Consider the following 23178-nt stretch of genomic DNA (forward strand, 5'->3'; position numbering starts at 1 on the left):
CCGGAATGTTGTGTTTGTAGAAGATCCTCCTGAATTTCTCAGATAGGCCAGAAATGTAGGGAATGACAATGTTCTTGCATTTGTTCCTGTTATCCTCCTTGTCCGTCATGTTCCTTTTTCTGCTCTTGAAAAAAAGCCCAGTTGGGATACCCGCAGTTCTGAAGTGCTTTCTTGATGTGATTCTGCTCCTTCTCTTTTCCCTCTACTGTTGTAGGAATGTTCTGAGCCCTGTGTTGCAAGGTCCTAATGACTCCCAATTTAGACTCCCTAATGATTCCCAGTTTCAGTGGGTGGTGAGAGTCGAAAAGTAGGTACTGGTCTGTGTGTGTGGGTTTCCAGTAGACCTCGATGCTAAGGCTTCTGTCTTGTCTAATGTGTACATCACAATCCAAGAAGGCTAGATTATTCCCACTGACATCCTCCCGAGTGAAATTGATGTTATGTTATATCAGAGTTTATACTACTGATGATAGGTTTGACAGCAGTATAAACTCTGTCACCTATAACATTGCCAAACACCTAGCCACCATCCTGGCTCCTCTTGTTGGGAACACGCCACATCACGTCAAAAACTCCCAAGATTTTGCTACTAAAGTTGCAGACCTCAAACTAGACTCAGATGAAACCATGGTTTCCTACGATGTCACTTCTCTTTTCACCTGCATTCCCACCACAGAAGCAGTCGAATCTATTAGAAAATGACTCCTTCAAGACAGCACCTTACTGGATAGAACGAACCTCACCACGGACCAGATTTGCACCCTGCTTGACCTCTGCCTGACTACCACTTATTTCCAGTTTAATGAAAGTTTCTACAGACAGAAGCATGGATGCGCCATGGGCTCACTGGTGTCCCCTATAGTGGCCAATCTATACATGGAGGAAGTGGAACATAAAGCTTTGACCACTTTTTCAGGAGTTGCTCCCAGCCACTGGTTCAGATATGTGGATGAAACTTGGGTTAAAATCAAAACCCATGAGGTGGAAGCCTTCTCTAAACACATCAATGCAGTGGATATCAACATCAATTTCACTCGGGCGGACGTCAGTGGGAATAATCTAGCCTTCTTGGATTGTGATGTACACATTAGACAAGACAGAAGCCTTAGCATCGAGGTCTACCGGAAACCCACACACAGACCAGTACCTACTCTTTGACTCACACCACCCACTGGAACACAAATTGGGGGTTATTAGGACCTTGCAACACAGGGCTCAGAACATACCTACAACGGTAGAGGGAAAAGAGAAGGAGCAGAATCGCATCAAGAAAGCACTTCAGAACTGCGGGTATCCCAACCGGGCTTTTTTCAAGAGCAGAAAAAGGAACATGACGGACAAGGAGGATAACAGGAACAAACGCAAGAACATTGTCATTCCCTACATTTCTGGCCTATCTGAGAAACTCAGGAGGATCTTCTACAAACACAACATTCCGGTACATTTCAGACCCAGTAACACCCTGAAGCAGAAACTGGTCCACCCTAAGGACAGAATACCCAGACACAAACAGGACAACATAGTGTATGCAATTCAGTGCAGTGAGGAATGCACGGACTCGCATATTGGGGAAAACAAAACAACCACTTCACAGGCGCGCATGGCTCAACACAGGACAGCCAGTTCCTCAGGCCAGGACTCTGCTGTCTATCTTCATCTTGACAACAAAGGACACTCATTCCAGGATTGCAACGTACACATTTTAGCTAGAGAGGATCACTGGTATGAGTGAGGAGTTAAAGAAGCCATTTTTGTCAACCTGGAACAGCCATCACTGAACAGAGGTGGTGGTCTAAGACATCATTTATCAGCCACTTACAATGCAGTCCTTAGCACACTTCCCAGACAACTGAATGCACACCAAAACCCAGCTGTTTTCAGTCAGTGCGTTTACATGCACATAGAGAGAATCGAATTTCTGCCGTTGCTTGACTGAAATCAAAGTTCAAAATGCCATGTATACACCTTAATTCGGCTGAAATTGAACCGAACTTGATTTCTCGGAATCGAGCTACACGACCTAGATTATGCAATTTCTGCCGAGCTACTTAGTGCATGTAAACCCTATCGAGCTACGTATTCGAGCTACTTACTTCAGCACTGCCCCTTCCAGAAGTGACGAGTGACGAGACCACAAGCGGGAAACACAACAGCCTCGGTCGGCATGACAACGGCATGAATCTTTTCTTTTTGTGGCATTGTTTGGACTGTTAAAATTTAGCTCACTTACTGTATCACCAAATACATCTGTACAGCTGTTGCATAGCTGTGAATTGTGTACATAAACAAGTCATTGTATTTGTGTGTGTGTATATATAGATGTCCAACATCTGAAGAATGTCAATAAAAACAAAACAATTGAACTTTTTGTGTGTTTATTAAGACATAAGTTAAATTGTAAGCAAAAAATGGACTTTAGAAAAATATTTTTTGTAAGCAAAAAATGGACTTTAGAAAAATATACAATTGTGCAAAATAAGTTGTCTTACAATACAGTGGTCTGCGCAGGACAGTTTGTAGCCCTACAGTCTGTTAGAGCAAGCCTAACAGCTTGAGCACGGAACTTGTGAACACAGAACTGCCAGTGTTGCCAGATTGGGCGGTTTTAAGTGCATTTTGGCGGATTTGAACATGTTTTGGGCTGGAAAACATCAGCAGTATCTGGCAACACTGCTGATAACTTTGTTTACACTCTTGAATAGCTCTTCTTCATGACGACAACCGGAAGTGTACCAACACGATGGGGCGTGTAGCGCCACCTGTGGCTCGGGTGCACAATGTACCTCACACAATAGCTCGATTAACTTGTGTGCATGTAGGATTGGATTTCTCTGGCACCCCTGCTGGGACCCTTAGCTCGATTACCGACAGCAGCTCGATTTGGATGTGCAGGTAAACACACTGAGGCCCTGTCCACACGGCAACGGATTCAGGTGACTCCGATACAATTGCTTATCGTTCAGGCCTGGCGTCCACACGGCACCGGCGTTTTGGGTGCCCAAAACGCAATCTTTTTGAGAACGGGTTCCAGAGTGGAAAGATCTGGCAATGTTGCCGTTGTGAAGTCGTCTGGATGAGTAGAACGGATTTGTTTACGATGACGTCACAACCACATGACTGTGAGTGCTTCACGCCGGGTAGAAGTGTAACGAATATCACCAGGAAAAAGCCTTACAGAGCACTAGTGAGAGTGAAACACGAGCTTGGATATTATTATTATTATTATGTTCAGTGTTAGTTCACAGTAGTAATGCAAGAAGCAGAATAGTGACAGTAATAGTGAAGCAAAAACATGCAATTGTACAAACACTGCAGCTCTACAGCAAAATATTCATTTATGAAATGGTCTGATTCTTAACACCAGTAGTGCCAATGATCTTCTCATTGCGATGCGAGTTGTCAACAAATCCTATAACTTGGTTCATGAAACGCGCTCACAAAATATTTTCACTGTGAATATTTATTGTGTAATGGTGCAAAGTGAGAGAGAGAGAGAGAGAGTCAATCCCGCCAGCAAAAATAGGGGAAAAAAGGAGCGATCTCACCTCTTCAGATGTTGATTTAAGTCCGACAATACATTCCTCAAAAAGGGCGTAGAGGAGCAAATTAATCCAATTTATTCCGGACCCTTAAAGACGCCGCCTTCCGCGTAGAATCATACGTCATCCTCGCCGCCATATTGGATAGGTCAAAGCGGAGAATAAAGATTAGCTGCGTTTAACTGTACCAACAGGTTTTCTGTCCAAACGAGATCACATGGGATTACCTTTCACAGGTGAGACTGGAAAAATACTTTTCATTGTATTTGGTCATTATAATGTAATTTTACAAACAGATTTTCCTGACTTTGTGGCTAATATGAAGTCTTGCGCATAATAGTTTATGCGCATGCGTCATTACTTCTTCTATTGTTCTGGTGTCTCCGAAGGGACCGTCTTACAGCGCCCCTAGAGGTGTGGCATGTGTATTGCATCGTTTTCAGCAAGCGTTGCGTTGCCATATGGACCTGATATTTTACTGATCGTTGCCCATTTGGACGCGATATATTTTTAAATAACATCTCGTTGCCGTTGTCGTGTGGATGTAGCCTGAGTGACTCACAGGAGGACAGAGAGAATCAGCATTCCATTGATCACCCTAACGGGCAATCCATTGATCATCCTAACGACTCTCGAGGTGTTCTTGGTTTAATCGGGCCAAAAATGTGCACAGGAATGTGCTCTCTCAGGCTACATACATCTCAGTTGCTGGCTTGTGAATTAGCAGATCTTACACACACACACTAAAAAACTGCTCACAAGTGTCAAGGGATCTGTAACTTTTAAACTTAACCAAAGTGTGTGCACTCAGTCCAAAAACATGATTATAATGTCTGAGTATGTGACTGGAAGCTCTGTAATCCAGCCTTTCACTGTTGTTTAGTGTTTGGCATTGCAGTTCAGTTTCTCCCGGAAGGATCCCTTTTCTTTCTCCTACTCCGAAAATATAACATACTGACACACAAAATTGTAACCACAAATCCGTGTTTGTTGCCCGAATTCTAGTAATTTCTGTGAATTGCTTCTTTTTTCTTTAGTTTTCAGCAATCTGAACTCAGAAGCTAACATGCATGTAGCTGCCAATGACGTGTGATTTCTCCGATTTTGGGCTAATGGCAGACGGGATATTACACTTACTATTGCCTCTTGAAATGCAAAGTGGTGTTACGTGACAGATGGTACATCCTTTCTTGGGGATAGCTGGTTCGCATGCTAACTTCTGCTCTACAGTACACAGATGTCTTTCATATAACTTTAAAGCTGTTACTTATTCACATGCTGTTGATAATTTAAATTTTTGTTTGAATGTTATAAATTACAACTCTTACACATAGCAACTTTAAAGCTGAGTTTTGTTTAACGTCAACTCCTTTTATTTCAAATTAATGTTTTTTACTTGAAGTTGCCTCTTTATTTTTTTTAAAAAGTTCACTTTTTTGTTATTTAAAGTTGACTTTGTTATAATTCAACTTTTTTTTATTGATACTTTTTGTTTACATGTTAAAATTAAAAGTAGACGACCTTTCAATTTCATAAAATTGGTGAAATTTAGTTCCCTCTGAAATTTGGTCATTGTGATGTATGTTTATTTCTGCAACATCTAAAAAAAAATAAAAAACAACCCAGACAGGCCATTCTGTAGCTGGGAAGTTATTTAATTTGAGGGGATTCCCTAGCAAATAATGTGCATGAACTCGCTCGCTTCGTGCAGTCAAGCAGACAGGGGAAGTCAGTGTGCGCATGCTTACCTTTGTTGTCTTCTTCTCCTTTTGGGTTTTACAGCAGCTGCCATCTACAGGTTTACCTTTGACCGTGCACTGATAGTTCCATCATTCTGTCGCTAAACGAACAGCTGATCACACTGAGGTGCTCGCTGACCGCTGATATTTATTAGTTTGGTCCTGCGTTTCCTTTCCTTCGCAACATAACGTTTTTTCTTCTCGCTTTCCGTTACTGTAGTCGGTTTTCCACGTTTCATTCCCACACTCACGTCCTCCATTGTTTCACATTTGTATCCCACAATGCCTTGCACGAATGGGGAAAGCCCACTACGTGACGCAGTATCTTGTGTTGCGTCATGGTGAAGCAAGAAAAAAATAGCAGAGAATTTAGGGCCACATGGCCCTAAATTCATTAATTGTTCTATTAGGGGAAAAAATTTAATAAAATTGGAAGCCTGTGATTGGAATTCAGTAGCTTTCGGTCCACTAAACAAAAATAATTGGGTGCCAGGGAAAATTATTTTTATGACCTAAATTTAACTCTAAAAGGCAGTCTACCTTTAACTGAAGCTCTGACCTGTATCTGCATGATTTTATACATTGTACTGCTGCCATATGATAAATGAAGTGGTGTATAGGTATTCCTATTAAAGTGGCCAGTGAGTGTCAAAGTAATGGACACAGTATTGCCCTAAACATGCTTATGTAAATCTCAGCATGATGGAGAAGGAGGTCGTATGGTGCTGAGCTTAGTCCTAATTTTCAACGATGAAGTAAGAGATTCATCTCTGTTTCTGTATCTGTGTCAGGTGTTGGAGTAACAGGCAGAGGCAAGCATGAGAGACAGCCTGCAACGTTATTGAAGCCCAGGTTACTTTGATAGCAGCCTTCAGCTTGTCTGTATTTTTGGGTTGGGTGTTTCTCATCATCTTCTTGGCAATACCTTATAGACTGTCTACGGCAGGGGTGCCCAAATTGATCCATAAAGGGCCATGTGGCTGCAGGTTTTCATTCCAGCCATGCAGCAGCACACCTGATTTGGCTCATTCAATCAACTGAACTGTCTTCACACAGTCAAATACTTGCAGCCACACCCACCCTTGATTAAAGGGTGGGTGTGTCAGTTGATTGAATAAGCCAAATCAGGTGTGCTGCTGCATGGCTGGAATGAAAACCTGCAGCCACATGGCCCTTTATGGATCAATTTGGGCACCCCTGGTCTACGGGGTTCAGGTCAAGCGAGTTGGCTGGCCAATCAAGCACAGTAATATCATGATCAGCAAACCATTTGATAGTAATTTTGGCACTGTGGGCAGGTGCCAAGTCCTGCTGGAAAGGAAATCGACATCTCCATAAACCTTGACAGCAGATGGAAGCATGAAGTGCTCTAAAATCTCCTGGTAGACAGCTGCGTTGCCTTTGGACTTGGTAAAACACAGTGGACCAACACCAGCAGATGACATGGCACCCCAAATCATCACAGACTGCAGAAACTTCACACTGGACTTCAAACACCTTGGATTCTGTGCCTCTCCACTCTTCCTCCAGACTCTAGGACCTTGATTTCCAAATGAAATGCAAAATTTACTTTCATCTGAAAAGAGGACTTTGGACCACTGAGCAACAGTCCAGTTCTTTCTCTCATTAGCCCAGGTAAAATGTCTCTGGTTCAGGAGTAGTTTGATATTAGGAATGAGACAGTTGTGGCCCCTTTCCTGAAGATGTCTGTGCGTGGTGGCTCTTGATGCACTGACACCAGCCTCAGTCCACTCCTTCTGAAGCTCTCCCAAGTTCTTGAATCGACTTTTCTTGACAATCCTCTCAAGGCTGCGGTCATCCCTATTGCTTGTGCACCTTTTCCAGCCAGCCTTTTCAGCAATGACCTTCTGTGGCTTACCCTCCTTGTGCAGGATGTCGACGATCGTCTTTTGGACAACTGTCAAGTCAGCAGTCTTCCCCATGATTGTGTGTACTGAACTAGACCGAGAGATGCACAGTATTTATACTATTTTACTCAAACTGAAATATTTTGAGATGTTTTCCCCCCCTCATTTTTTTGTACTGTAGGTCATAATTATCAAAATTAAAACAGATGCTTGAATGCTTTAAACCTTTTAGTTTGTGTAATGAGTCTAGAATAGTGAAAAATTAATATTTCTTAAATAACTGATGGAAAATGTTGAACTTTTTCATGATATTCTAATTGAGATGCATTAGCAGAATGGTGAATTTCATATTGTTTGGAGATGGCCTTATGACCCCTCCTAGATTGATTAGCAACCATTGCTACAATTGCTTCTCTGAAGTCATGACTGGTTTCCTTTCCATCCGTCCATCCATCGCCGCTTATCCTGTTCTACAGGGTCGCAGGCAAGCTGGAGAGGCGGGGTACACCCTGGACAAGTCGCCAGGTTATCGCAGGGCTGACACAGGGACAAACAACCATTCACACCTACGGTCAATTTAGAGCCACCAATTAGTCTAACCTGCATGTCTTTGGACTGTAGGGGAAACCGGAGCACCCGGAGGAAACCCACGCAGACATGGGGAGAACATGCAAACTCCACACAGAAAGGCAGCTGCTGGACTTGAACCCAGGACCTTCTTGCTGTGAGGCGACAGTGCTAACCACTACACCACCGTACTGCCCTCCCTTTTCAAAGCTTGCAAATCAATTACAGTCCACAAAACAATATTAATTTGTTGATTCTAAATGAATCCAGCTTCCCTCACGATCCTGTTGCATAAGTTAATGGATGGATGGATTCCAAATTAATTTGGTGGGCCTTTATCAAGTCAATCCTGACCTGTATGCAATATATGTTTGACAATTCTGGTCTGAAGAAAATAGTTCCCAAAAGAATTTATGCCTATATTTTACCCAGTCTTCAATAATTAATCTCACCACGCTACTGTAGATTTGTACCAAGAACTGCTGTGGTTTAGAATGATGCAACACTCTGGTGTCACCCAGAAGAGGATGGGTCTTCTTTTGAGTCTGGCTCCTCTCAAGGCTTGTTCATGTAGTCTCAAGGAGTTTTGTCTTGCCACTGTTGTATCTGGCTTGCTTATTAGGAATCCGGTTCTACCTCTGGATTCCTATAAAGCTGCTTTCGGACAATGTTGCTAAAAGCTCTGTACAGATCAAACTGAATTGTACATTTACAAATTTGAAAATTACATAAAGTTGCTCAGGACACACAGTATAACCTTTGTCTTTTTATTGGATTCATTTAACAGTCTTCATTCATATAGGGAATGCATTTATACTAGTGACTTACATATCAAGGAGGTCATAAACAGAAGATGATTGGCAAGCTCATATTTCCTGCATTTTATTCAGGTTTCAGAAAGTGGTAAAGCCTAAATTAGGCAGAAATGATGACTGTACATGTTGCCTGGTTCAAAAGCACTTCCTCTGCCTGATGATAAACTCACTTCACACTGGACCCAGTTGCTGTTTTGTTTGTATAATTCTTAATTCTCTAAAAGTCATGCAAAATCATGCACACTGAATACATGGTTTAAAATACAAATTACATGGTTTTTTTCTGCCTTAATGTCATATCAGGCAAAAGCATACTCCTACATTAAAAGTACACTGGGTTCATGCTTATTCTTATTGCACCAAACAATAAAATATATGTGTTGCAATACATTTTTCCTCTTACTGAGCTTTTAAAATGCTTTTTTTTTTGGGGGGGGAGTTTGATGTGCCACTGCTTCATTTGGTTTATTAAATAATTGTAAATTAATTAAGCAGAGCTCAGCTGAAAGGGTTTAGCTCAAGCTGTAACCTAGACAATTACAGTTGTTAATGGTCTTTCCCAGTGTTGGTCTCAGTTTTATAGTAGCTGAGGAAAAATTAGGTTTTAAGTGGAACAGATTGAGGAAATAAAAACGTGCCGATTTAATTCACACACATACACAGAGGAAAAACATCTTAAGCAAATGTGACCTGTAGCTGTACGGGTCATTAAATGAAATTAGATAGCACCAGAACCCATGTGCTTACGATTTCCTGCGTGTATGTGAATATTTCGAATTCGTGATCACGTGTAATGTGAATAACAGCTTATGCTAGGGAGCCATGGTCATTTAGGCTTAAACTTGCTTCCCTCCAAAGTATATAAAGAATAGACTTTAAAAGAAGTTGGAAGCACAGAAAGACAGAACTCGGTGGCTCCAACTTGGTCTGGAAATCTCGCAGATCATTTGGCACCGTGAAAGCCTTAAAGCTACAAAATCACGTCTATAAAGGGAGTTTACCCCACTTTCAGAAAAGGACGCTGCAGACATGATGATTTAAAATTATTCTGTGCAGAGCTAATAGAGCTGTACTGAGTAAAACTACTCTACAGGTTTTTATTTTAGAGGAGAGCAGACTAGTCAATTCACACCAAGAGCTAAGAGCAACGGGGGGAATCTAAACAAAAAAAAAATCCCCCCACACGTACCACTAGACACTTTAAGGACCTTGAGCAAGACCCTTTCAAACTGTTCAACTCTATGTTTGCATCCTTTATCAGTTTGTAGGTCTATTTGGACAAAATGTCTGCCAAATGAATAAATGTAAAGCATCCAAATGATTCCAAAATGTGGGAAACGACTGGGAGTTTATTCATCACAATTTTAAAAACGTAGAAAATTGGTCCGGCTTCAGAAACAAGGCACGCAATGTCTTGGTTCATGATCTCCATGTTTGTGTCGAGCATTCCCTAGAGATGTACAGATTTGTGGATTTTATATAAACTGAATTACTGAGGTTAAATTCCAGGCAGCAAGACAGCCATGCAAATAAACTTGTGCAGTGTGGACAGGATGCTTTAGTAATAGGTCTCCCTCTCCACCCAACCTATAACAAAACAGACACTCGTTTAATCATCAGACAGATTCAAAGTAAAATATAACTGATAAAAATTAGCCTTACAATTCTGCACTATTTAGTGTTGCCCTTGATTCATATGTAAAATATATAAATTGTTAAGTCACTTGTTCATTACAAGAGCGACTGGGATGCATTACATTTGAAGCTTGTATCCGGATTTCTGTAAAGCTGCTTTGTGACGAGGTTAAGTGTTAAAAGCACTATATAAATTAAGCTGAATTATACCAAAGTTTTTCCACACTCACCTCCTGGACTGCGTCGGATGATAAGCTTTCGGATTTCATCATAAATAAAGATAAGTAGTGAGTAGGGGAAGGCACAAAACCACCAGTTTGGCCTGGAGACGCAAGATCAAAAAAAAAAAAAAAAAAAAAAAAAAAAAGATGCTCATTACTACTGTTAATTAAAAAAAAAAACCCACAACCTCCATTTGTAAACTTGTATCAGTAGAAGAATCAGGGCTGCGAAATAGAAATGACAAAATCCGAGGAAACAATTTTAGCAGGGGGTCTGGGGGGAGCAGTCCCCCAGGAGCCGGGGGCCCACAGGGCCCCAGAAGCTGAACAGATTTTGTGTATATTGATGGATTTGAAGCATCTCCTGAACGCAAATATTTTCTCAACCATGCCATTTAATTTGAACTGTTTATTATTATTATTATAAATTGAATATATAAATGTGAACAAGATGGTCTACCTGGTAATCTATAGTTCAACAGCTTCAATTTCACCAATTCCGCATGTTTTTTTCCTTTAACATGGTCAACCAAACGTGTTCTTCCAGCAGAACCGTACTTCACATCCTGATGGCACAAGATGCAGTAAGCTTTCCCCGGTTCTTTTATCTTCCGTATGTGCTCATTCACTACCGACTTTAAACTCCAGCCATCGCCAATTCCATGGATTTTTGATGCCGTTTTCCTTGGCAAATGTTTTTGACATCGTCGGTCTCACCGTCCTCTGTCTGAACGATGTCCCTCCGTGACACGGACATACCGCGAAATTCTCCTTTTCAAAAACGTTGATATTGAAAGCGTGTTTAAAGAGCACAAGATTCGCACCGTGGTTTGTAAGCATGGCGCAAATGCCGTAAACCGGTCTGTCATTGTCGCAAAAGAAACCTACCCCCCCCCCATTTTTATTGCAAAATTAGATGATTTACTAAAATGATATTTTTGGCGGCCAAATTCACGGAATTCCGCGGATTTTTCACAGCCCTGAAGAAATAAATGCCTACTTGCATATAGCCATTCTGCGTGAACTTTATAGTTCTAATGCTACCAATCAGTACATTCAAGCATATATGAGAAAGGTGACCATAATGAACTTACTTGAGTGGATACATTCTGAGGGCAACATCCATTCCTGGACAGTAAGAGAGGAAAGCTGCCAAAGCAGTCTCCTCAAACAACCCGAAGATGAGAATTTTGTTCCTGCGTTCACAAGAAATTGTGAGCTTTTAGTTCACAGATCCAGCTAAACCAATAGAAGAACAATATTCCCGGATGCATTATGGTCTCGACTCACTTCATTCCTTGCTGAAAGACAGAATTCCTCCTGGTCTTACAGATGATCAAATCTGCCCATTGCACAACCACAATACTGATAAAGAATGCAGTGTGGCATGTGAACTCCACGATCTTCCTCTGCTCATATGTCTGGAAAGAATTTGAACACGTTAATACTTGAAACACTTGGGTGGGGGGGATTAAATAAAGAAATTCACACTCACCCATTGCTGCCCATAACTATCCTCCAGGTCATTGATATATTTGTCATCCCAGTATACACGTATTCCCAGCAATGTAGAAGGCAGGAATCCATTCTCAGCCAGGATTACAAAGTAGGTAAAGAAGCCGGCAAGTGCCTGAATCATACCTGCGAGTGGAAACAGGGGGCACAAAAGTGATCAGGTGGGATGACTTAAGACGGTTATTTTTGGAAAATTTGGCTGGTGTTCAAAACAGAAGTCTGTTGCCTTGTTTCCACACTGCCATAATGGACAGGTGCCTCAGAACACTCATTTCGAATGACCTTCGAGGACAGCATTTCCAGTAATGTGTCTAAAAATAACTAACTGGCTACGACATGCCTAACAAATCATATCAAACAAATTTAGTTGGTTACAGTTATGGGGCTTTAAGAAAGGACAATGTTTATTTCTTGGAAACTTTTCAAAAAAACCTAAGCGGGGGGAGGCCTCTCTATCTACCCATCACTGACTTACTTACAGACATCTATATTTTATTATACTACATTAGATAAAAATCACACCACGGGATTTTTGTACCAGATGCTCCGTTTACAGAACGTGTAGAAAAATGCCGTTGAAAAAAATGTGATATTTTGCACTGTTTTTGCTGGCTGGTCCAGTAACTATTAACGAATAACCACCTCAATATTGCCCCTATGGGATCAGCCAGTGAAAACGGTGCAAAATTATCACACGCTTTTTAACACTGTTTCTACACATTCTGTAAAAAGAGCATCTGGTATGAAATCCCATAGCGCGACACACACACAAAGTTTGGTCCACCAACTTTTGCTTGAGGAAGCTGCTGCACAAATTTTTTTTTTAAAGATTTTTTTTTTCACCTTTATTGGATAGGACAGTGTAGAGACAGGACAGGAAATGAGCGGGAGAGAGACAGGGAGGGATCGGGAAATGACCTCGGGTCGGAATCGAACCCGGGTCCCCGGATTTATGGTATGGCGCCTTAGCCACCTGAGCCACGACACCCCCTGCTGCTGCACAAATTTATGGGTAAGGGGCAACACATCAAGGATACATTGATGATGCTTTTTATAAAAAAAAAAAAAAGGGGGGGGGGAAGCGAGAGAGAGAGAGAGAGAGAGAGAAACACACCACACACAAAACACCTTTTGGGAGCAATTTGAAGGTATTTTATAAAAGACAAGAAATGAAAGTCTGATCAGTTTCAAACTGTCCTTGATGTCCGTCATGTTAGACACCCTCCCGAGACGGTATTTGTCTAGTTAGGGCTCAATTGTATTGCTTACATGTGAAATACACGTAAATAATGAGAAACAACTTTTAAAAATCAGTGAAGTGGCAGAGCTTCTTACCAATCTGTCCATAGGCCATGCTAATAAGCCTTTCATTAACCAGTTTGTCTGTCTTGGGGTTTCTGGGCTGCCTCTTCATGATGTCACTCTCAGCTGCCTCATAAGCCAAGGAAATTGCAGGGACCTGGGAGCGGGGACAGAGTTGATAAAGCCCAATTAAATGGCCAAATGATTCTGTTAAAAACAAGCTCTTACTACAAGTATGCTTACCATGTCTGTACCAAGGTCAATGCAAAGAATGGTGACTGTGCCCAGAGGAAGAGGGATGTTGGCAATTATAAACAGAAGAAAAGGTGTGATCTCGGGAATATTACTTGTCAAGGTGTAAGCAATTGACTTCTTCAGGTTGTCAAAGATTAGTCGACCTGGTTAAAAAAAACCAACACGTCAGTCGATATTAGGTTCTGATACTTTGCAGCCGAAATATCAATTATTGCTATTATTTGCTTCGTGTCCTATACCTTCCTCAACTCCAGTAACAATAGAAGCAAAGTTGTCATCCAGGAGAATCATATCAGCAGCCTGTTTGGAGACATCAGATCCAGCAATACCCATTGCTACACCGATGTCGGCCTTCTTCAGAGCAGGAGAATCATTCACACCATCACCAGTCACAGCCACAATGGCACCCTGTTGCAATAAAATGTAAAACTCGTAAACCGTCGTCTTTCCGTTAGTTCATTCATTAGTCTGACTGCAAAGTTCAACGGCTTTGAGGTAATCGACGGTTACCTGTCGCTGGCAACCTTCCACAATAATCAGTTTTTGTTGAGGAGAAGTTCTGGCAAACACAATCTCAGTGTGGTGTTTCAAGACATCATCTAATTGCTCAGGGGTCAGGTCTTTAAGATCCCCACCATGAACCACACAGGCCTTTGCATCCCTGAAAGCAAAAAAAAAAGTGAATAAGAGTTGAAATGCACATCATATTTTCAGGGATGTGATTTGGGGCTGGTGAAATTATCTGAAAATTTTAGCCGGGGGTCCAGGGCAGCACCCTGGTGGGGGGACAAGGGGGGGCGAAGCCCCCCGAAGCTCCTGGGTTCTGGGGTTTTCTGACTTAAAAATCGTACTAAAATGGCAAGCAAACACACAAGAAAAAATTTATCATGATTAACAAATTCAAGCCAATTTAATGGTCAACATGCAACTCTGAGCCCCTATAGCAAATTCAATGATTCTTAACTGACAAAAAGCCAAAACATGAAACCTAAAAATGTCATTCTAAATTAAATCATCTGCATTAGAATAAATAGAAAATTGTATAAGGAAAAACAAAATTTATACTTTCAATTACTGTAGAAGTTGAACATACCTAAATGTGCCTTTTCAAACAAACATGATGCAACATAAGAATTCATCCACAAGTCTTCAGGAACTCTCAAAGAAAAAAAAAAAAGATGCTAGCATCCAGTTCCAGCAGATCAGTCACTTTTTTTCTGCAGTTTCTACTCCAGCAATGTCAACTTCATATACATAACTCTATAGTGTTCACTCACCAAAGGATAATCATAACTCCACAGTGTTCACTCACTTAAGGATATTCAGAACCCCAGTGTTCACTCACTTAAGGATATTCAGAACTACTGCGTTCACTCACTTAGGTTTCGTTTCTATCCCGGGCTCCAGCCCAACTTTGCACACTCGTAGCTCGGGCAGGGGAGGTCCCAGCATCCCCAAACTTGACAGCCAGAGTCCTCTGCCCTCCCCCTAAAGAACCAGCGTGGGCAGGGCGCGCTAGCCCCATGCCTCGGGACGTAATTCGCCCTGAGGCGAGCTGCGGCGCTCCGCTTAGGTTTCGTTTCTATCCCGGGCTCCAGCCCGAATTTGCACGCTCGTAGCTCGGGCAGGGGAGGTCCCAGCTGCCCCAAACTTGACAGCCAGAGACCTCTGCCCTCCCCCCAAAGAACGAAATCGCTGAACAAATGTCTCACAGTCTTATGTCCAACGTCTGTAGCAACCTCTTTCTCCAACCATTCCCAGCGGGACTTGTTTTTCACTATTCTGTCGATTTCTTTAACTCGATTTGCATCTTTACGCCTCGATCACGGAGGCTGCCATCTTTCAACTCTTTGTTTGAAGCGAGCTTACGTACAGCTATCTAACAAGCGCGTTCATTGGTTGTTACAGAGCGATGGGCCAATCACGTACCTCGTTTCATCTCAATGACGGAATTACTGAAAGTCGGAACGAATAGGATACGAATGCGGATTTTTGAGCGAAAAATCGGAAAATTTTTTTTTTCAAATTTTGAGGTGAAAAAAGCGGAATTCTGCGAATTCACGGAAAAATCACATCCCTGTATTTTATCACAGAACCTATAAGAATATCTAAATACAAGAATTGCCTACTACCTTGGGTTAACCTCGTTTATTGGAATGTTCAGACGAGCAGCAATGTCTTCCACAGTCTCGTTGCCTTCAGAGATGATACCCACACCCTTAGCAATGGCTTTAGCTGTGATTGGATGATCTCCTGTAACCATGATAACCTGGGACAAGATAAAAGCTTTAGAATTCAAAACTACTGCACTGTTAACATCTGCCAATTTATCCAAATCATCATACCTTGATTCCAGCACTCCTGCACTTGCCAACAGCGTCAGGTACTGCAGCACGAGGAGGGTCGATCATGGACATGAGGCCAACAAAGCACAGGTTCTCAGTGGGGAAGTTCACTTCATCTGTGTCAAACTGGAACTCCACAGGGAACTGATCATCCGGAAGATCATAATGGCAGAAACCTAAATGGATCATGATTTATTACCAACAAACGTCACATTTGGGCCTTTTAATAAGTCAACCACACAAACTGTTGCCCGAGTTGCGCTGACAGTAACAGAATACTACCCAGCACTCGCTCTCCTAGGCCCCCCAGTTCCAAGTAGGCGTTCTGGAAAGCATCCTTCAACTCATCATCCAGTGGTTGCTCTTTTCCTTGAAGCAGAATAGTTGAACAACGGTCCAGAATCCTCTCAGGAGCTCCCTTCATTACTAGCAGGTGTTTGCTCTCTCCCTCAGTGGGATTCTTGTGGATGGAAAGCTAATGGGGGGAGGTTATAAGAAGACGTAAGCAAATTCATCCTCCCAGAAACTAAGCAAACTATAGTAGAAGTAGGCAGACCACATTACCTGGTATTTATTAGTGGAGTTGAAAGGGATCTCCGCGATCTTTGTGTATTTATCCCTCATGTCTTTCACTGAACCACAGCAAAGCTCAATACATTTCAACAGGGCAGACTCCGACGCATCACCAGCTGTATCTCTCTGTGGAAAAGTGTTGTGTTGAGGACAATTACGAAGAAATGCAACATTACTAATTCAGGTTAACTGCACACTAACATTAAATTGCCCTAATGGCAACAAATGGTTAATTGCACACTACAAGTAAACATGTTTGCTACAGTCAGCTCTTGGAAAACTATTCACAAGGGACTAGCAAAAGAAGGCAGGAAACATTCACAGGGGAAACTCAGTGCTACTTAAGAGGCTTTTGGGAGCTCAAGCCACCAAACTCCCTCAGGGCAAAGAGTGATATTACACCTTAGCACGAGTACAAAAACAAGGCTTTGTGAGTAAACATCTTGGAGGGTAAATGGGTAGAACAATGAATATTATTCTGCGATTAACCTTTGATGGTACACTACCGTTCAAAAGTTTGGGGTCACTTAGAAATGTCCTTATTTTTGAAAGAAAAGCACTGTTCTTTTCAATGATGATCACTTTAAACTAATCAGAAATACACTCTATAGATAGTTTTCACATGACGTCACAGAGTCGGGGATTCCCTGGTGGCGGCCATCTTGGAGGGCAAGCTTACTGTATGGGTCACTGAGCACACATTGTAGCGCGCGAGTTACATTCATTTATATATTATTTACATTTATTTAAAGCTAGCAATGGTGCAAACTTGTTGTATTCACGGCTGTCGTAATAGGTCAGATGATGACGTCAAGCGGAGCTTTTACGGAATTCCCACTGTACGGGAGCACGAAGGCGAGCAAACAAAGAAACTCAGCATACAAAAGAGAAATCTATGGCTTGCGAGAATCAACCGCAAGGATTATCAGCCTTCCAAACACAGCAAAGTCTGCTCCGATCATTTTATAAGTGGTAAGTTGTTTAAATAAACAATCAATTGTGTTTAAGTTTGTTTTTGGAAACCAAAACATCATGTGAACAATCTCTGGAGAATGCCTAACTGGAACCGCTGAGTGTACGTTTACATTGTAATGTACACTTAATATCGCTCGTTTGTCACGTTTCTATTTGAAACTTGTCACTTCACTCACGCAAGGGTCATTTTTGAAAAACATTTTAGGTCTATTCTGTAGTCCCGAGTGGTGTGCAGGACTGCGCAAATGTGCGCAGCTTTCCGATTTAAACTGTTTTTTTCTCATCCTTATACTTCCTGTTTCATGGACTGTAACGGATTTGCTTATTTAGTAATTTTAATACAGAATTTACTTTGAAATTATAATCAGACACTCCAACGCCCCCCCTAAAAAAAAAAAAAAAATCGGATCTGCGCGATTCAGGCAGCATCCGCCAAAAGGCGCGCTGTGAATATATAAAAGTTGTATATATCAGACAGCCTTTAAAGTTTGATGAAGTCAGTTTCAGGCTTTGGCAGCCCTGCATAGTCACTTGAAAATGCATCTTTGTCCACTTCGTAGGGGGTCAATTCCCCCAATCAAGGCCAGTTTGGCTGCATACCGTGAGATGTGTATCTACATACTTCTGTTTGCTTGATTTTGCCGACATTGATCTTTATTTTAGAAAACTGACTATATAACTTCATAAATTCGTCCGAGATAATGTAGCCGGTAGTGGCGATGGTCTGTTTTGTTTGCCCTCCAAGATGGCGGCTGGGGGGGCGTTCCCCGGAATGCCGTGACGTCAGTGAAAACTATCTATGCATTGCTAATGTGGTAAATGACTATTCTAGCTGCAAATGTGTGGTTTTTGGTGCAATATAGGTGTATAGAGGCCCATTTCCAGCAACTCTCACTCCAGTGTTCTAATGGTACAATGTGTTTGCTCATTGCCTCAGAAGGCTAATGGATGATTAGAAAACCCTTGTACAATCATGTTAGCACAGCTGAAAACAGTTGAGCTCTTTAGAGAAGCTATAAAACTGACCTTCCTTTGAGCAGATTGAGTTTCTGGAGCATCACATTTGTGGGCTCGATTAAATGCTCAAAATGGCCAGAAAAATGTCTTGACTATATTTTCTATTCATTTTACAACTTATGGTGGGAAATAAAAAAGTGTGACTTTTCATGGAAAACACAAAATTGTCTGGGTGACCCCAAACTTTTGAACGGTAGTGTACAACTCCTCCAAAAAAGACTGCGTTTTACAATCTGTGCTTTTAAACAACATGAATACCTTAAGGATTGGAACACTATCTTGATCTGCAAGGAAGACTGCACGATTGCAGAGGCCAGCGATTCGAGCCAGGGCAGCCCAAGTGGCAGAGCTTCTGTCAAAAGAGGTTCCACTTTGGTTCTCGGTGGTATCCGCTTCATGAATTTGATTGTCAAACCACATATGTGCCACAGTCATACGGTTTTGGGTCAGAGTTCCCGTCTTGTCTGAGCAAATAGTAGAGGTGGAGCCAAGGGTTTCTACAGCTTCGAGATTTTTCACAAGACAGTTCTTCTTTGCCATACGTTTGGCGGTTAGAGTCAGACACACCTGTGCATGGGGACAATAAGGGACTGATCAGAATATGGTTAACTAACCTGGTTTGTGAAAGATTGTATCCTTCACAGCAAATTTTCTCACTGGCAGTAAACCAGACGTGCTATTTTGCATGCGTTCTCCGTACTGAATATGAAATTTAGGTTCTATCTACAGCATAAGTGCAAAATATAGAATAGTCCATGTCTATAGAAACAGACTGATTTTATCCCAGCAGTATAATTTTCAAAGCCTGAAAGTCACTCTGGAAATGGTAAGTGTGCAGAAATTAATATGAACGAAGAGCAGATGTTACATTCATGGAAGCCCAGTTACTGTATTATTAAAATGGCTTCATTTTATCAAATGACTTGATTGTAGTTTGTTACCTACTAGATGAAATATTAAGGGGTGTTCACATGGCACATATTTGCATCGATGCTGCACCGATGTATTTTGTTGCGATATATCTTACACCGGTGTAAATTTTGTGGAGCGTTCACACGTCACAAACCTGCTTACTAGAGAGAAGCATGTTAGCACCGGTGCAGCCCCACTTGCGTTCACACGGCAGTTTTTGCGACCGTGCTATACGATAGTAATAATGCGGAAATGAAATATGCGCATGCGTGAAAATGTACTTCCTTTTCCCGGTTGTCATGGCATCACCAAGCGCCGGGAAAACAACGTGGATGAAGCCACCAGTGTTGCCAGATACTGCTGACGTTTTCCAGCCCAAAATATGTTCAAATCCGCCAAAATGCACTTAAAACCGCCCAATCTGGCAACACTGGAAGACATGCAGTTCTGTTGTTGTTGATATTCGCCATTTTGGAAGCGCAAAATACCAGGATGCAAATTATGCAATGCCCATATGTAATCAACTCTCCTCACGTGTAGCGAGTCTACCCCTGTAGCGTTCAGACGTCCCATTTTATATCGGTGCTGCCCCGCAAACTAGCATTTACTCCGGAGTAAATTTCTTAAACCACCTCCCGAGCAGCACCGGTTTAAGCAGCTTTCAGGGGCTACACCGGAGTAAAAGTTGCCGTGTGAACACCCTTTTAGTCAATTGCATTTTTTTGAAATGCAAGTTTTCCCTCCACTTCTTTACTTTATTTGAAAAAGAGAACGTGTGACTTGCTTAAAACAAAACAATACAGACCCATATAATTGATGATTAATTAAACTCAGTAGATGCTGAATTAAATAACCCACTTTGTTCACCTACTAGTGAGTCCATAACACAACCGCCAGTGATTTATTATGGAAGTGTCACCAAACCAGACGAAGAGATGATATCCCAAATCGAGCTCAAATGTAGGAGATGCGACACACTGTGCAAGTCACCCGAAATGCTGGTCACCGACAGGCTGCATGAATCTACAGTACTGGGTTTGTTATTCCTAGACCACAGTCACACTTCATACCGTTTTGGTTTTCTTGTGACCATTGGTAGTGCTGTCGCATTCTTTCAAAAAAAAAAAAAAAACTGAAATAATTCTCAACAACATTTGTTAACCACAAATTAGACTATGGAGATGCCAAAAACATTTTTAATCTCCAAAAGAATCTTTTTATTTTAATTCAATACTTGCGTGTACAATATTTGTTCCTATAATTTTAAATTAAGTGTCTTTTCTACGTTAAATAGTCTCAGTTACAGCAGACCGTCAACCCTGATGTACATATCAACGCTGTTAACTTCCAGTTGTGTTCATTTCCATTTCTGTGTAGAATCCAAATCGGCATGACATCGACGCTCACGCAGGATGAAGCTTTTATACTTGCACTTAGGTGCGCATCTCCTCTACCCCTTTTCCACCAAATCAGTTCCGGTGCTGGTTCACAACTCGTTCAACTTGCGAGCCAGCTGAGAACCAGTTTGCTTTTCCATAGCTCACGGTGCTAAGGGGAGACACGTCATTACGTTGCTGTATACGTCAGTTACGTCGCTACGTTTGCATAAACCTTGGCGCGAATATCGAAGCAAAAACAACACGGAAGAAGCAGCAGTGGCAACAACAACAACAATAATAATAATGGATGACTTCGCATTTGTACAGCTGCTGCTTCTCGTCGCTTAAAAATGGCGATCTTTCGTGGTCTTGTTATTGTTGTTGGTCTTAACAACTCCGCCCCCCCGCTGACGTAAGCGGTTCTTTCCTCTGGCCCAGCAGAGAGTTGGTGCTAGCCTGGAACCGGTTTTTCTGACCCCAGAGCCAGTTCTTTGTCAGTGGAAACAGAAAACCCGGTTCCAAACTAAGCACTGGCCCCGAACCAGCCCTGGAACTGCTTTGGTGGAAAAGGGGCACTCTAGGAGGCATTGTCACATGAAACACACCAGAATTTACTGACTTTAGATACAGAAGAGCAAACCCCCCCCAACTGAGTTCCATGTTTCACTGTAGGAAAAAATAAACATAACAGGTGTGCATCAGGTTACGGTGCAAGGTATGCAGCAATGCCATACACTACAGCAAAGATTAGACAGAGAAGTATAAACTGGCCTTTAAAAGTAACAGGGTTTACTTTTCTGGGTCATTTTACATGACTTTTTTAATAAAAAAAAGAAGAAAAAAAATGCATGTTACATTTTTTGCTTAAATAAAACTGCCAAATGTATTAAATCTTCGGCCAACTTCCAAAATATACGTAATAGGGCGTATTACAATTGGTTATATAGTATAAAATAAGGTTTTAAACATTCTGAAATTCTAGCAAAGTCTTCTGCTACAGGAGACTTTCTATAAATGCCTGGGACAATGATCCAGGTATTCACAATGCATGCTCACCTGATACCAAGAACATTTAAAGAGAGCCAAATGTCTACTTTTCATATATTCACAGTAGGGCTGCACGATTCTGGAAAAACATGTGAATCACGATTTTTTTTTTTTGCTTAGAATTGAGATCACGATTCTTCGTACAAAATGTTTATTGCACTGTTTATAACATCTGCACTGCTGAGGTTATTTATTTTTTCTTTTTATTTATCCTCTCTCTCTCTCTCTCTCATTATCTCTAGCCGCTTTATCCTGTTCTACAGGGTCGCAGGCAAGCTGGAGCCTATCCCAGCTGACTACGGGTGAAAGGCGGGGTACACCCTGGACAAGTCGCCAGGTCATCACAGGGCTGACACATAGACACAGACAACCATTCACACTCACATTCACACCTACGGTCAATTTAGAGTCACCAGTTAACCTAACCTGCATGTCTTTGGACTGTGGGGGAAACCGGAGCACCCGGAGGAAACCCACGCGGACACGGGGAGAACATGCAAACTCCACACAGAAAGGCCCTCGCCGGCCACGGGGCTCGAACCCGGACCTTCTTGCTGTGAGGTGACAGCGCTAACCACTACACCACCCCTAGTTATTCTGCTTAATTTATTTTTGTCTACATCCATATATTTTCTTCATCTGTTGTCCTGATTTTTGTGGATTTGTTAGATTGTACATGTTTTATATACTTCAATTAAAAAAAAAAAGTTCGGCTACAATGCATGGCTGAATGAATGGCATGAGAAGAGAAAATGGAGAATGGATTGCGTCATTCTTATTTACTAGTTTATGAGTTCAGTTTCTGCACTACATTACACACATTCATATTAGTCTTACAGTTACATTGACATTTTTTTTGTTTAAATAATACTTAATGAGATTAATGTTTATTGTTAAGGATTAATTTAGGCCAATGCTCAATTTTGGTTGTTTAAAATACCTAAGGGGTACTGGGTAAACTAGGTCTATGGTGCGAAATATTTATAAACATCTGATAAAAACCCGCCGAACTAACGTCAAACCCGGCCAATTTTTGTCAACCAGCCCAAGCCATTTTTTGCCCGCAAAGTAGAATTTAAAACCGCCCAATCTGGCAACACTGGTTTCCACACACTCAACTGGGTCACGTGTTGTAAAGACGCTTTACCATAGGTCGAGGGAGGAGTCAGCGGCAGTGCTGCCTTTAGGGGCGCTTCAAAAAATCCGGGAAGAAATGGGAGCATTTGTTTGTGATGCCGCTCGTGTAATAAAATGCTTAAGAATCGCTGTGTTTCGAAATGAGATCACGTGTACGTGTGAATCGAGATCGCGATTTTTTTAACGATTTATCGTGCAGCCCTAATTCATAGTTTCATCACCATTTGGTTTACTGGCTCAGCCTTTGGCTGAAGCCTATAGAGGCACCTGTCTGTCTGTGGATGTGTAGCCGAGTTCAAGTGCTAGCCTCAGGTAGCGATTCCACAGTTGCAGTGTG

The 23178-nt window shown here is 41.8% G+C and overlaps 1 protein-coding gene across 1 annotated transcript in view; it reads right to left on the minus strand.

Annotated features, from left to right (window-relative positions):
• Positions 1 to 8466: 8466 nt before the first annotated feature.
• The window catches only part of LOC132866057 (sodium/potassium-transporting ATPase subunit alpha-1), a 58367-nt gene continuing 43655 nt past the window's right edge, over positions 8467 to 23178 (minus strand). Inside the window, exons 9-22 of the mRNA XM_060898620.1 lie at positions 18625 to 18933; positions 16366 to 16500; positions 16084 to 16276; positions 15802 to 15977; positions 15589 to 15725; positions 13967 to 14117; positions 13696 to 13864; positions 13445 to 13599; positions 13235 to 13358; positions 11880 to 12025; positions 11675 to 11805; positions 11479 to 11580; positions 10394 to 10485; positions 8467 to 10115 (exon numbers count right to left, since the gene is read on the minus strand). Coding sequence (XP_060754603.1) covers positions 10087 to 10115; positions 10394 to 10485; positions 11479 to 11580; positions 11675 to 11805; positions 11880 to 12025; positions 13235 to 13358; positions 13445 to 13599; positions 13696 to 13864; positions 13967 to 14117; positions 15589 to 15725; positions 15802 to 15977; positions 16084 to 16276; positions 16366 to 16500; positions 18625 to 18933 — 2049 coding nt within the window. The 3' untranslated portion in view covers positions 8467 to 10086. The remainder of the gene's footprint in view (positions 10116 to 10393; positions 10486 to 11478; positions 11581 to 11674; positions 11806 to 11879; positions 12026 to 13234; positions 13359 to 13444; positions 13600 to 13695; positions 13865 to 13966; positions 14118 to 15588; positions 15726 to 15801; positions 15978 to 16083; positions 16277 to 16365; positions 16501 to 18624; positions 18934 to 23178) is intronic.

Source organism: Neoarius graeffei, chromosome 18, assembly GCF_027579695.1.
Source record: "Neoarius graeffei isolate fNeoGra1 chromosome 18, fNeoGra1.pri, whole genome shotgun sequence".
NCBI lineage: Eukaryota > Metazoa > Chordata > Actinopteri > Siluriformes > Ariidae > Neoarius > Neoarius graeffei.